This window comes from Sciurus vulgaris (assembly GCF_902686455.1).
Source record: "Sciurus vulgaris genome assembly, chromosome: 2".
NCBI classification, from domain to species: Eukaryota; Metazoa; Chordata; class Mammalia; order Rodentia; family Sciuridae; genus Sciurus; species Sciurus vulgaris.
In genome coordinates, this window is record NC_136462.1 from 36,105,778 (window position 1) to 36,119,552 (window position 13,775).

General features: G+C 35.1%; 1 protein-coding gene across 8 annotated transcripts in view; it reads right to left on the reverse strand.

The window, feature by feature from the left end:
- Positions 1 to 13,775, reverse strand: part of PALS1 (protein associated with LIN7 1, MAGUK p55 family member) — a 90,436-nt gene that overhangs the window by 2,939 nt on the left and 73,722 nt on the right. For all 8 annotated transcript variants that reach the window (XM_079127107.1, XM_079127103.1, XM_079127104.1 and 5 more), the window contains 5 exons: positions 13,232 to 13,303; positions 12,824 to 12,895; positions 10,243 to 10,410; positions 9,271 to 9,473; positions 4,480 to 4,590 (listed from right to left, as the gene is read on the reverse strand). In XM_079127107.1, the coding sequence (XP_078983233.1) occupies positions 4,480 to 4,590; positions 9,271 to 9,473; positions 10,243 to 10,410; positions 12,824 to 12,895; positions 13,232 to 13,303 (626 nt within the window). The remainder of the gene's footprint in view (positions 1 to 4,479; positions 4,591 to 9,270; positions 9,474 to 10,242; positions 10,411 to 12,823; positions 12,896 to 13,231; positions 13,304 to 13,775) is intronic.

The window sequence follows — 13,775 nt, forward strand, 5'->3', positions numbered from 1 at the left end:
CATCACTTTTTAAGCTAGTGCAACTTCATTATGTTAAAGATTTGTTTTCACTCAATACTTCCATCATCTGAGTAACAAAGCACCATTAGAAAATAGCACCACCAAAAAAAAAGAAAGAAAAAAGAAATAGCAAAGAAGATAGAAACGTAAGTGGAATAAAAAGACAATTAGATACACTACCTTCTAACCAGCAACTAAGGAATACACATTTTTATAGGTATGCATGAAACATTCATTAAGACAAAACAGACAATGGGCCATAAAATAAGGCTCAATGAATTTCAAAAGACTGATATCTTTCAGGGCCTATTCCCTGATTACAATGGTTGTAAATCAGTAAGATATTTTTTAAATCCCCAAATAGATGGAAATCGAATAACATACTTCTAAAAAATCCATGGGTTAAAGAAGAAAGTGACAAGGGAAATCAGAAAATATTTCTAACAAAACGATAAAAATGCTGGGGACATGGCTCAATGGTAAAATGCTTGCCTGGCATGCATGAGGCACTGGGTTCAATCCCAGCACTGCCAAAAGAAAGAAAGAAAAAAAAGATAATAATAAGCTTTCATCTTCAGAAACTAAAGCAAGTGCAAATTAAAGTCATAGTAATTATAAGAATAAAATAAAAGCAGAAGTGAATTATATAGATAAAAAAGACAAGCCCTCCAACTCTGTTTTCCTAAGTTTTTTGGTAATTCCATTTAGTTTCTATATCAATTTTAGAATAATCATTTCAATTTCTACAAGAAAGGCCTGTCAAGATTTTTATTGGGGGGGGGGGGGTATAGGTAACAGCTTCTTGAGTTATTAAGCATATACCATACAATTTCATACAATTCACCCATTTAAAGTATCACTTAAAACTATCACTTAATAGTTTTTAGTATGGTCACAGAGTTCTGCAATTGACACCATGATCAATTTTAGAACATTTTACCACCTACCCCTATCCCAAAAACCAAAACCCATAAACCATTAGCACTTCCCCCCACTCAACCCCAATCTCTAAACAGTCACTGATCTACTTTAGGATTCCACAGATTTGCCTTTTCCGGACATTGTACATAAATGGAATCAAATAACACGTGGTCTATTGTGTCTGGATTCTTTCAATTAGTGTAATGTTTGTAAGGTTCATCCATGTTGCAGCATATAGCAGTACTTTATTACTTTTTATTGTCTGTATTTCAAGCCTTAAAATGATGCTACAGTTATAGAGACAGTGTGAGATCAGTGTAAGTACAGAATAGAGTCCAGAAATAACCAGTTCATTTTCAACATAGGTGCCATCATAATTCACAAGGAAAGGACAGTCTTTTCAACAAACAACACCAGAATAACTGAATATACACATGTGATTAAAAATAAAACCTCTACCCTTACCTCAAACTAAAACTAAGATTAATTTAATATACATCACAGACCTAAATATAAAAATTAAAACTAAGAAGCGTTAAGAAGAAAATGTAGGATAAAATCTTTACAATCTTAGAGGTAAATATTCTAGATATGCACAAAAATCATTGACCTTATGAAAAAGAAAAGTGAACTTTATTAACATTTCTGATCTTCAAAGAATACTGTTAAATAAAAACAAAGACCTGGAGATAATAATTGTAATACATACCTCTAATAAGGGACTTACATCCAGAATATATTAAAAATTCTTATCAGAAAAAAAAAATTTAAAAATGAGAAGGTTTGAGGTATTTCACAAAAGAATATGTCCAAATGGCTACATGAAAAGTCATCAGGAAAATGCAAATGAAAACCATAATGATACCATTTCACATCTATTAGAATGGCTAAAATAATTACATATAGCCAGGAATGGTGGTACACACCTGTAATCCCAGTGACTTAGGAGGTTGAGGCAGAAAAACTGCAAGTCCAAGGCCAGCCTCAGCAACTATGCAAGGCCCTAAACAACTCAGTGAGACCGTGTCTCAAAATAATAAATAAAAAGGGCTGGGGATGTGGCTTGGTGGTAATGTGCACCTAGGTTCAATTTCTAGGACAAAAAAAAAAAAATTATATATGATAACAAAATGTGTAAGAATATGGATCAATGGGAACCATCACATATTGGTGTACAGTTTTTTCATATAGTTAAAATATATGCTTATCATATATTTCAGCAATTCCACTTCTAGGTATTTATCCAAGAGGAATAAAAACATGCTCACCAAAAGAGTACATGAATGCTTAGAGCAGCTTTGGTTATACTAACTCAAAACTGGAAACAACTTGAAAGATTTTCAACTGAAAAATGAATAAACACCTTTGGGTATATTTATATCACAGTATATTACTCAGCATTAAGGAGAAATGAACTACTGTTAGATGCAATATGAATGAATCTCAAACCTTATGCTGATCAAAAGCCAGACACAAACTTAAACATATTTTATGGCTCCATTTATATGAACTTCTAGAACAGACAAATCTATAGGAAGAGTAAGCAGATAAATGGTTGCAAAGAGAGGAATGGATGAGTAGTAGCTTCAAAGGGGCATAAGAAAATTTCCTAGAGTGACAGAAATGTTCTAAATCTTGACTGTCATACGTGGGTAAACATTTTGCCAAAACTTACTGATCAAATGAATTATACAATTAAAATACATATGATTGAAGTAAAGTATACATTAATCAATTTAAATTAGGATGTTCTAATTAGAAAATCAAGTATACTACATATTGGCAAAACATTTTGATATTAAGTTCTTGCTTTGAAAACATATATAACGTGGACCTTTCTAGATTTTGCTCAATTTAGGACAAACAATTCAATACAAAGTAGACGAAACTTCCATGAGAAAACTGCCAGAGACCAATCAGAAGAAAGTTGCTTAACCTGCTTTGGAAGTATAAAATCTATAGTATAATGCTGAATCTTTATATATGCTAAAATACAAAGATTAGACCTTGTGCATGTTACACAAGCACTCTATCACTAATCTATACTCCAGCCCCTTAGTGTGCATATTTTCCTTCAGCAACCATAGTGTTCCTGGTCTACCTAAGTAGTTTTTGGACGCTAAATTTATATAGAATTAATAAGTTTATTTCCCTTATTATATTGTGATCCTTCTCTAGAACAGCCAGTAACCACATCTCACATTTTCTTTACTGTTCCAAGTGCAAAGGACAACAGAATTCTGACTCCAATATTTTGAATTTACAAGTATGCTGCAAAAGTGACAAAGGGATGAAGTTCTATTTTAACCAGTTAGCCTACTTAGCCCAGACAAAGCAACCAGAATTATGCTCAACACATAGGAGGGAAAGTCCTGATGTCTATAGCTTAAGACATTAAAAAATACTATGTAACATACAGATTGAATAGAAAATGTTAAGTAGATGTGGAATGGAAAAAAGATATCTTGGGGCTGGGAAAGGAAGATTGGTGATCATGGCAGAAGGCTAAGAATCAAAAGAAAAAAGTATTATAGTACTTTTGATGACTATGTAAGGAGGTTTAGAGGTACAGCAAATGAAATGAGGCAATTTTGGTGATCCCTCTTTCTTTGCAGTGCTGGGGATCAAATCCAGAGCCTCAATATGCCAGGCAAATGCTGGACCACAGAGTTATATCCTCAGCCCATGATCCCTGTCTAAAATAGATATATTTAAGAAGTAAGTACCAAAAAAAAACGAGGGGGGCTGGGGTTGTGGGTTAGTGGTAGAGAGCTTGCCTAGCATGTGTGAGGCACTGGGTTTGATCCTCAGCACCACAAAATAAATGAATAAATAAATAAATAAAATAAAGGCATTGTGTCCATCTACAACTAAAAAAAAGTTGAACAAAAAAAAGAGGAAGAGTATTACTTTGATATACAGCAAGTCACTTGACATAATTTTTATTTTATGTATTTAATGTCATTGCCTTCTGATTGATGTTATCAGTATATTATTAGTCATTTAATTGTTAATAACATTTATTATAACATGGACTACCTACACCATACCAGCACAAATCTATATTAATTAAAATTTTTCTGTTCTAGATTATGTAAAAAGACCCAAAGGAGAATAAAAACAGAACAGAGTTAAAGGGGGAAAAAAAAACAGAAGAGCCTCAACTCTGGTACCCTACAAATGTGGGACAGTGAGTGAGTGACCCCTAAGAATATGCTGAGAGTTTTGGGGTGGAGGAGGATGGCCCACAAATTCCTCTTGGAAGTGTCACGGATTCATATGAAGAAGATTAAAGAAGTTTTAAAAAGAACTTCAGAAGTTACAATACATTTGGAGTTAACAATAGGAAATATCTGGGGAACAAGAGCTTCCTCTGCTTTGGAGGGCTGCCATGGTTTACCAGTGGCAACTATGACAATTTTAGAGCAAGAGATATCCTTGAAAGAATAATCAGTTTGAAGCCTGAAGCTTATATAGCTTTTAAGCACTGGGATAGATGAGATTAGGACTGTTTTGTGTTTATCTTCCATGAAATAATACAATAGTACATAATTTTACCTTTGGATTCTTGCCTTCTTTGGCCAATAATGCCCGAAGTCTTTCTTGTGAAGGAGGTGCAATGAAGATAATATATGGTTTCAAATCTGAATTCCGGAGGGTCTTCAAAGACTGTAAAGAAAAGATACCTGAATTTTAAAAATTATTTTCATCATTGAACTACTTCTTGATAATATACTTGAAACATAATGTGATCTTTTTAAAAAAACATTGATAAGTATTTTTAAATATCCTCATGACAATTCACAGTATTTTAAGATCATATTCACTATAAGACTATACTACATGGTTATAAATTCATACATATTATGTTAGCTTGCTCTTTAATGTAATGAAATATAAGGGAATGATATGTGACACTAAAATATCCTTCTAAGACTGCCTAGAGATTATAACAACCAAATTAAAAATCCATTTTGGAGGAATTAGAATCAAGACAATTGTTTTTCTATGTGCCAGGTACTAAATACAAACAACATCAGAGAGAAAAATTTCAAATATACATGTCAAAAAAAATTCTAGAAAAGCATATCCAAGGAAAAGCAGATTGTTTGAATGGAAAATTTCATTTTATTTTTACCATTGTATCACCATGTATCCTCCACTGAAACATTCTACCAAAATGGAGATAACAGACACATTAAGACAATATGCTTAACTATTCTGAGTTCTTTGGTAAAACCTGTTAACCCAAATAATACAAAGTATTCGGAAGAAATTTAGTAAAAAACATTTATACTTCTCTTAAATCATATATTCACAATCGAAACAGTACTGCCTTAGTGCCTTTGTCCACTAAAGAACAAAGAAAATCTAATTACTGTTTTAGGGTGGCCATTTTAGAGTCAATTTTCCTCTATGAATATCTCTTGAAGACGCCTTGTGGAGTAGGTCTCATGTATCTTCTAGCTGAGGGGCTACCTACCATCAGCCCATCTTGTTGGTTTCTCCAGGTGACTTGCTGCCTGACCTTGCCCAGCTTTCCCTCCTGCTCCTATAGCAGTGCCCCTCCTGACCCTTGTTCTTCCCTGCCTTGGGGCACCTGTGGCCATGGCTAGACAGTGCTGGCACCCACTCAGATGTGCTGGGGAGACTGCCACTATACATACATTGTGCTCCTGGCCGTTTCTTGGTGCTTCAAGCAGAACCCCAACAAGCTATGATCACCTGGATCCTGTGGGTACACAACCAGGGGGCCCAGATCTGTCCCTGAATTCCAGAAAGCTGGCACTGTTGGGTGACCAAACCCATGCCACCATCTCCAACTATATATATTATATTATATATAATATATATTACTGTAAGATGCTGTGGAGTGGCTGCAAGATGCTGTTTACCTGGCTGCTGAAGGCCTTCCTGCACTTGGGAGGCCACTAAACTGCCCTTTTGTCCCTGGACCACCATGGAAGAGGCATCCAGTTGGTGTGCAAGCTTAGCACCCTCACCACCTGCACCTGAGTATGCATCAGCAGAGGATATGCCCTTCACCCAGGCCTGCAGCAGTGCCTACTGACAGCAGCACCCTTGGAGCTGTGGCTCTCATTGGTCAGCCTGCTGGTCAAAGGCATGATGATGCTAGAGGCTGTGATGGAAATCCAGATCATCACTGATGTGGGCTTGCTCTGGTGGCAGAACTAGTTAGGCTGTGCTTAGCTCATGCTGGGGTCCAACCCCACACATTCGGACCTCAAGGGCTGGCTACTCAGTCATAGGGTGCCCAGGGAGAGGGTAGATAAGCAGCCACCAAGGTCCTCCTGGAGCTACAAAGAGGCCAAGTGCAGCCACAGTCAACCAGTCTATGGGTTAGAAGAGGAGCAATTCCCTTCCATCCCCGTATTCTGACCTGGCCTGTGGGAAGGAGTCACTCATGCACCATAACCAGAACCCTCCTGCTGATGGGGGACACCCAGTATTCCCAGTGGGTGGAGTGGGAGGTCAGAATCTAGAAGAGCTCCTTTCAGTCTAGAATTCAGGGGAGGTGAGCAGGGAGCCTGGACCTTGTAGGGGAGACAGAAGCCTTGGCCTGTGCGTTCCCCATTTAAGCACAATTACATGATGTTCAGTGATGCCAAAAGAAAGGGATGTCCTTGTCCCCAGCCATTTCCATGGGCAACAGTGACCAAAGTCATGAGGGGAGTGAGCCACAAAGGTAGCCAATTGGACAGTTAGGCCCTGGAGCAGGTTGTTCCATCTGTTACTCTCAGCCTGGCAGCAAGGTGGCTGGGCACACCAGTGCACCCACTCCTCTGCCATTTGGGCCCTAAAGCACTAAAGGCCAAGTGGAAAACCCCCATGGCCCATAACAAGTACATCTCAAGTTTACTTTTGTAAAAATGTTTTTTTAGACGCAATACTTATACTTAATATTTTAGGTTAAGCATATGTGATACTTTGGTTTTAGCGACGGTCATTACCCTTTGTAATTGTTCCCTCTCAAAGTCCTGTTTTTCTTTAACTTTCTTGGAATGCTTCCTTTTTAAAGTGTGCTTTGCTGAATGCCCCTCAGGGAGAGGCTAGTCTCTCCAGATGAGTCTGGTTTCTCTTATATGTACATGTGGCAATCAGGCCAGTGTCTGAGGTTGAATTTAGGGGTATCTGAGCCAGAACAACTGGGGCAGACAATTCTGGTGGTTCTGCTTTCACAGGCACCCACTAAATGGCAGATGTATTACCTTAAACAAAATATGATGTAGGGTTGGGCCTACTTTTTCTTCTAGTAAGCACAGGGTCTCTGGTTTAATGCTTAGGTCTTTGATCCACTTTGAGTTGAGTTCTATGTAGTGTGAGACATAGGGGTTCAAGTTAATTCTACTGCATATGGATTTCCAGTTTTCCATCACCATTTGTTGAAGAGGCTATCTTTTCTCCAATGTATGTTTACAGCACCTTTGTCTAGTATGAGGTAACTGTATTTATGTGGGTGTGTCTTTGTGTCTTCTATTCTGTTCTACTGGTCTTTATGTCTGTTTTGGTGCCAATACCATGCCATTTTTGTTACTATAGCTCTGCAGAATAATTTAAATCTGGTATTGTGATGCCTCCTGCTTCACTCTTCTCACTAAGGATTTCTTTGGATATTCTAGGCCTCTTTATTTTCCCAAATGAACTCCTAAAGCTCAAAAAGTACAATCAAGAATCAACAAATGGATGGTATCAAATTAAAAAGCTTCTTCTCTGTAAAGGAAATAATCAAGAACGTGAAGAGACAGCCTATAGAATGGCAGAGAATCTTTACCATCTGTACTTCAGAGCATTAATTTCTGGGTTATACAAAGAACTCAAAAACTTAACACCAAAAAAATAAATAACCCAATCAATAAATGGGCAAGGGAACCGAACACACTTCAAAGAAGAAGAAATACAAATGGTCAAAAAATATTAAAATAATATTCAACATCTCTAGCAATCAGAGAAATGCAAATTAAAACTACACGGAGATTCCATTTCACTCCAGTCAGAATGGCAATAATAAAGAATACAAGTAACAATAAATGTTGGCAAGGATGTGGGGAGAAAGGTACTCTCATACATTGCTGGTGGGACTGCAAATTGATGCAACCACTATGGAAAGCAGTATGGAGATTCCTTATAAAACTTGGAATGGAACCACCATTTGATCCAGTTATCCTACTCCTCAGTCTAACCCAACATTTAAAATCAGCATACTACAGTGATGCAGTCACATCAATGTTTATAGTAGATCAATTCCTAATATTCAAGTTATGAAACCAACCGAGGTGCCCTTCAAAAGATGAAGAAAATGTAGTATATATACACAACTGAGTATATACACTTAGCCATAAAGAAGAATTAAATTATGGCATTTGCAGGTAAATAGATAGTACTAGAGAACGTCAAGTGAAATAAGCCAAACCCCAAAAACCAAAGGCCGAATGTTCTCTCTGATATGTGCATGCTAACCCACAACAAGGGAGGATGGGGAGGGGAAGAACAGAAGTCCACTGGATTAGACAAAGGGAAATGAAAGGAAGGAGGGGAGGGGAACAGGAAGGACAGTGGAATGAATCGGACATAGCCCTGTATTTGAAAACATGACCAGGATAACTCTGTATCAAGTACAAGAATAGGATCCCAATTAGAATAAGTTATACTCCATGTTTATATATATTATATGCAAAAATACATTCTACTATCATATATAACTAAAAAGAACAAATAAAATAAAACAAAAAACATCTCTTTAAGGAACCACTATGTGGCCTGAGTTGACATGAGTAAGAGATTCAATCACATTAAAGAAAGTTCTATGTTGAAGCTGAACAGTCTAGAAAAAGTTAAAAAAAAAAAAAAATTCCATAACAAACACAATCTTTAAAACCTAAAATTTCTAAAATTTTAAAAAACAGAAGTCTAAGAATCACTGGTTAGTAAATGTAAGTTTTTGCTTAGTCTCCCAAACAACTGACACTGAGGTTTCATTATTTACCTAAAACCATTCATTGTGACACTTGTTACTACTTGAACAATGGCATTTAAAGCCCTAAGAATGACCTTCAAATTTTCTACTTGTTGTCAGACTGGAATTGAAAAGGATACTCTTTTATAATCTCTAAAATATTCAAAGTACTATCAGTATCATACTCTATTTTAAGTTTCCAAAAATATATATGTACAGAAAATGAATCTATTTGATTTTACATAGCAAACTGCTAGAAAAACAGTGTGAGGACTTAATTGGGCTCTGTCATTCTTGGACCAAAACAGAGTTCTTACTGGATTAGTCTGCAAAACATGCCAAGTTCAACACCCCAAGCCACAATTCTTCCTCACCTGTGTACGAAGACTTAGGAGACATATTTTGCCAGAGTTGATCACTTGCCGTACAGAATCTACGCTGGTTCCATACAAATTTTTCTCAAATTCCCCATGCTCAATGAACTTTCCAGCTGCTATATCTGCCTCAAATGCTTGCCGTGAAACAAAGTGGTAATCTCTACCAGCCACTTCATGATCTCGCCTACTCCGAGTTGTATCTAGGTAAACAAAATTAGATAAGATGATGAGCATGGGTAAGAATGAGGAAGGGGGATAATACATCTAAATCAAAAATAATTTTTACTTTTTAACATAGATTAGGAATTAGTGAATTGAGGAAATAAGAGCCCATGTGTTTAACATTGTTCTTATTCCAGATTGAGTTTATTCAAACATGAATAAAAATGTTTGTAGTATCTTAATAGTTAAATTTAGTTACCTTAATTCATTTTATGTTTACATTTTAAATTACTTCATCTTGTACTTAAAACACTCATTCATCTTCTCCTAAAATTTATTTCCATAAGATTAGACACTACAGTCTTAAAACAATTTTAGTTTTCAGAGATGAAGTCTTAATTTCTACCTTCATAATCAGTTATATAGAACGAGGAGTTGATTATGAAGAGGGAATTGTAAGTGGTCCAAACTGAAATTCATTTAGAAAATAATTACCATAGTGTAAGGAAAATGTAAATTTCTCAAGAATTATATGGAATAAAAATTTGTCAAAATATTTTGTTAGGGGCTGGGGTTGAAGGTTAGTGCTAGAACACTTGCCTAGCATGTGTAAGGCACTGGATTTGATTCTTAGCACTGCATATAAATAAATAAAATAAAGGTCCATCAACAATTAAAAATTTTTTAAAAAAATATCATTGAAGTTCTTCTTTCATTGACATCGTTTCAATGAAATAAATGAAAATTCCCCTAGTTAGGTACTGAGGTGGTAAGCTGACAAGCAAATGGAAATGTGTCCAAACTTACGAGGAACTGCAGATGCAAATCTATCCTTTTCTTTGTTCATGAGCCTTTGACGCAATTCATTCTGGCCACAATTCTGTGGACCAATCAAGATGATAGGTCTTTTCCTATTTGCTGGCTGATGATAAAGTGACATTTCCTCATAAGTTAAGATCTCCTCATTGTCATAATCTTTAGGAAAGAAAAAGTTAAGCCCTTTAGACAGAATTATTGCATGTCATAAAGATATAAATACCTATAGATCGTCCCTCCCAAATTGGAAAGAAGCACAATTTACTGTCATTAAAATGCTTAACTTATTGCATTATGATAGAAACAGAATGATATAATATCATGAGCATTTTCCCATTATTATATTCTTGCCAGGATGCTATGAAAATAAATCAGACAAAAATATATTAATCCTTCTACAAATTTTTACAGCTTGTTTCATACTGTGTTTGAATGTCTAATACAATTCAATATACTGATCCTTACATAAAATCACCAGTTTGGAGTAAACAGTTTGACAGAAGGTAGGGTGCCAAGGGATAAACTAAAGAGAATATCTGTCATTTTTGTAAAATGCAGAAACTAATACTCTACTTAAGGGGGTTGTTTTTAAGATCAGTCATAATGGATATGCTTAGTAGTAAAACAGCAGGCATAAACATTTACATGTAGTGCTAGAATATTTTCCTACAGTTGTATCACTTGCAAGTAAGTCAGGCTTATGCTATCCATACATTCTGCATTTATATCTACTTTATTTTGGAATACTAACCCAGAAAATGACTCAAGATGAGACATAAAATATCATGGGTGGGGTAACATTCCTGAAGTACACAATCCAGATGAAACAGCTATTAAGTGGTACGAAGAGAGGTACACAACTAGCAGCCTACCATGTCTTCACTCATGTTATTTCACCTAACTGGGAAGGGACATCAAATAGGTAGTCAAACTCTTTAGTTATACATTCTATTTTAGATTCAAGGACTATGTTTGTCTTGCAAATGCTCAGTACAGAGCCTGGCACAGGGTGAGAGCTCAAACTATATTTGTTTAAATTCCAGCTCAACTGTTTAAACTGTAAGAATTTAAGTACATCACTCGAATATCTGAACTTCAATCTATCAATTTGTAATCTCAAGGAATTTACTGTGAGAACTAAAGCATATAGATGGATGCTGCCATGGAATAGAGGAGATATTATAAATGGTAGCTATTTATTAAAAATACTAATGATATCATTATGAAGAACAAATGTAATTCCTTCCCTTTTCAAAATGCTTTCTCTACTTTGAGTTCCTTCTAACATGTACAACCAATCGCTACATTTTGATTTACAGCAAAATAAATCTCTATAGGCTTCAGATTTATCAAGTTTTCTACAGTATAGTCGCTCTAAGAGCTAGACCAGTTAATTTTACACTGTTTCAAAAAAATTAAACAGATACTAATCACAACTATAGAGATAAAATAAAAAACTCAATATTTTATTTTAGAAAAAAATTAAAGCTGATTGACTCAGATTTAGTGTAGTATGAAAGAGTTTAGTAATCTATGACACTTTATCTTCATTATTTTATGTCACCCCCCAAAGATTTCACGTTATAAACTGTGTGTAAGGAGTGCTTTCATTATTTGCTTCTTTCTAACATGAAGCAAAGCAGAGGTAGTAAATTCAAATGCCCATGAAGACCAACCAAGAAGGTAATTAAATAAGAAAATAAGATTGCATTTATAAAAAACTAGGAGTGATGGAGATTGCTGAACTAGACAGCAGGTACTCAAATATAAGAACAGCAGCTATCATTCAAGTCCAGCAACTACAGTCAATTAGGAATACAAGCCCAGTGTTAATAGAGCTCTTGATTTTAAGAGAAGCTACAAGTTCCACACTTTTTACTCTTAGTAATCAGTCAAAATTAAAAAAAAAAAAAAAAATTCCCGTGAACCTGACTCAGCCAGCAAGTAGTGGGCTCTGTGAAATGAATTACCTCTGGGATGTGTGCCATGACTGACAAAATATTTATTTTTCACTTTAGACATATTTTGTAAGAATTAGTTACAACCAAGCAATAATTTTGAAAATAATTTAAATTTTAAAAAAATTAAAGAAAACCCATCAATATAACACCATATATGCTTAATATTACTTCACTTTTTGGCAGGTGGTACAGGGATTGAATTCAACGTACTCGATCACTGAGCCACATTCCCAGCCCTATTTTGTATTTTATTTAGAAACAAGGTTTCACTGAGTTGCTCAGCACCTCGCTTGCTGAGGCTGGCTTTGAACTTGTGATCCTCCTGCCTCAGCCTCCTGAGCTGCTGGGATTATAAGCATGCACCACTGCACCTGGTTAATATTCCTTACTTTTTATAACAGTTTTTCCCAGAATTTAAAACATCATATTATTCACAGGACTCTTAAAAGAAAATAATTTATAAATAATGACTTTCTTAAGCACGTTACATTTAGGGTCAATACAGGACTAGGGAAACAAACTTATTGAAAATACCATTTTCATTTCTTTCTAGCATTAGACTTAGACCCCTTTCAGATATAACCCCAGGTATACCTGAGAGTAGAACTTACCATCATTTTTATTGGCATTATATAAAACCTTTTTCCTTTTCTTTTTATTCTTCTTTGCACACCACAGTTTTCCTGTTGAGAAATTATAAGTAAGTGTAAATGTGGTATTTGTTTTATTGAACAAAGGTATACATTTCAACCTAAAGAACTGTTTTTCATTTAAATTTGTACTCATGACACTGTTCCTAGAACTATTTTCCAAAAGTATTTAAAATTTTCTATTAATCACACTTCTCAGAGACAATCTTTAATAACTTATTCTTTACCATTCTAAGATAATCAGTTTTGCCTCTTACATCACACTTCCTATGAATACATGTTTCTTGACAGTTCTGATATGCAAGTTTAAATATGGTTCCAGATGTAAACCAAGACATCTCTTATTAATATCAAGTAAAAATGTCTAACCTGATTTTTCTGGCTCCTTATCTTCTTCTATGGTTTGCTTCATGGCTTCCCTTTGCTGCTGAAAGCTTTTCCCTTAATAGCAAAAGGAAAAAGAAGAATAAGATATTTAAGGTAAAAGGGTAAAATTATTTTTAAATTTTTACTAGAAGTAATTTTTCATATCTATTTCCTTGCAAATCCTTCTGCTACCCATTAGATTAATGATGTTAGCTATCATACATAAGCCTCCAAATGTTTAGTTTGGATCCTACTCAATTAGTCCTAATATATCATTAAATTATTATATCATCTATTATAAAAAATAATAAATCAACATTAGAAAATGTAATAGTTCAACTTCCAAAAAGTTTTGGATCTTATAACGGCTTTGGTCACTTAGGATTATTTCAAAAATTAATTCTAGGCATTAGGTTTATAAAGGAAAATGTGGATATTCCAAGGCATATTCAACACATTCTCTTGCTTTTATTATTTGTAATCCTTCCTTGTGTTTCTATGTATGTGCACAGTAATGATTTTTGCTTTGTACCTTTAAATTACCAGT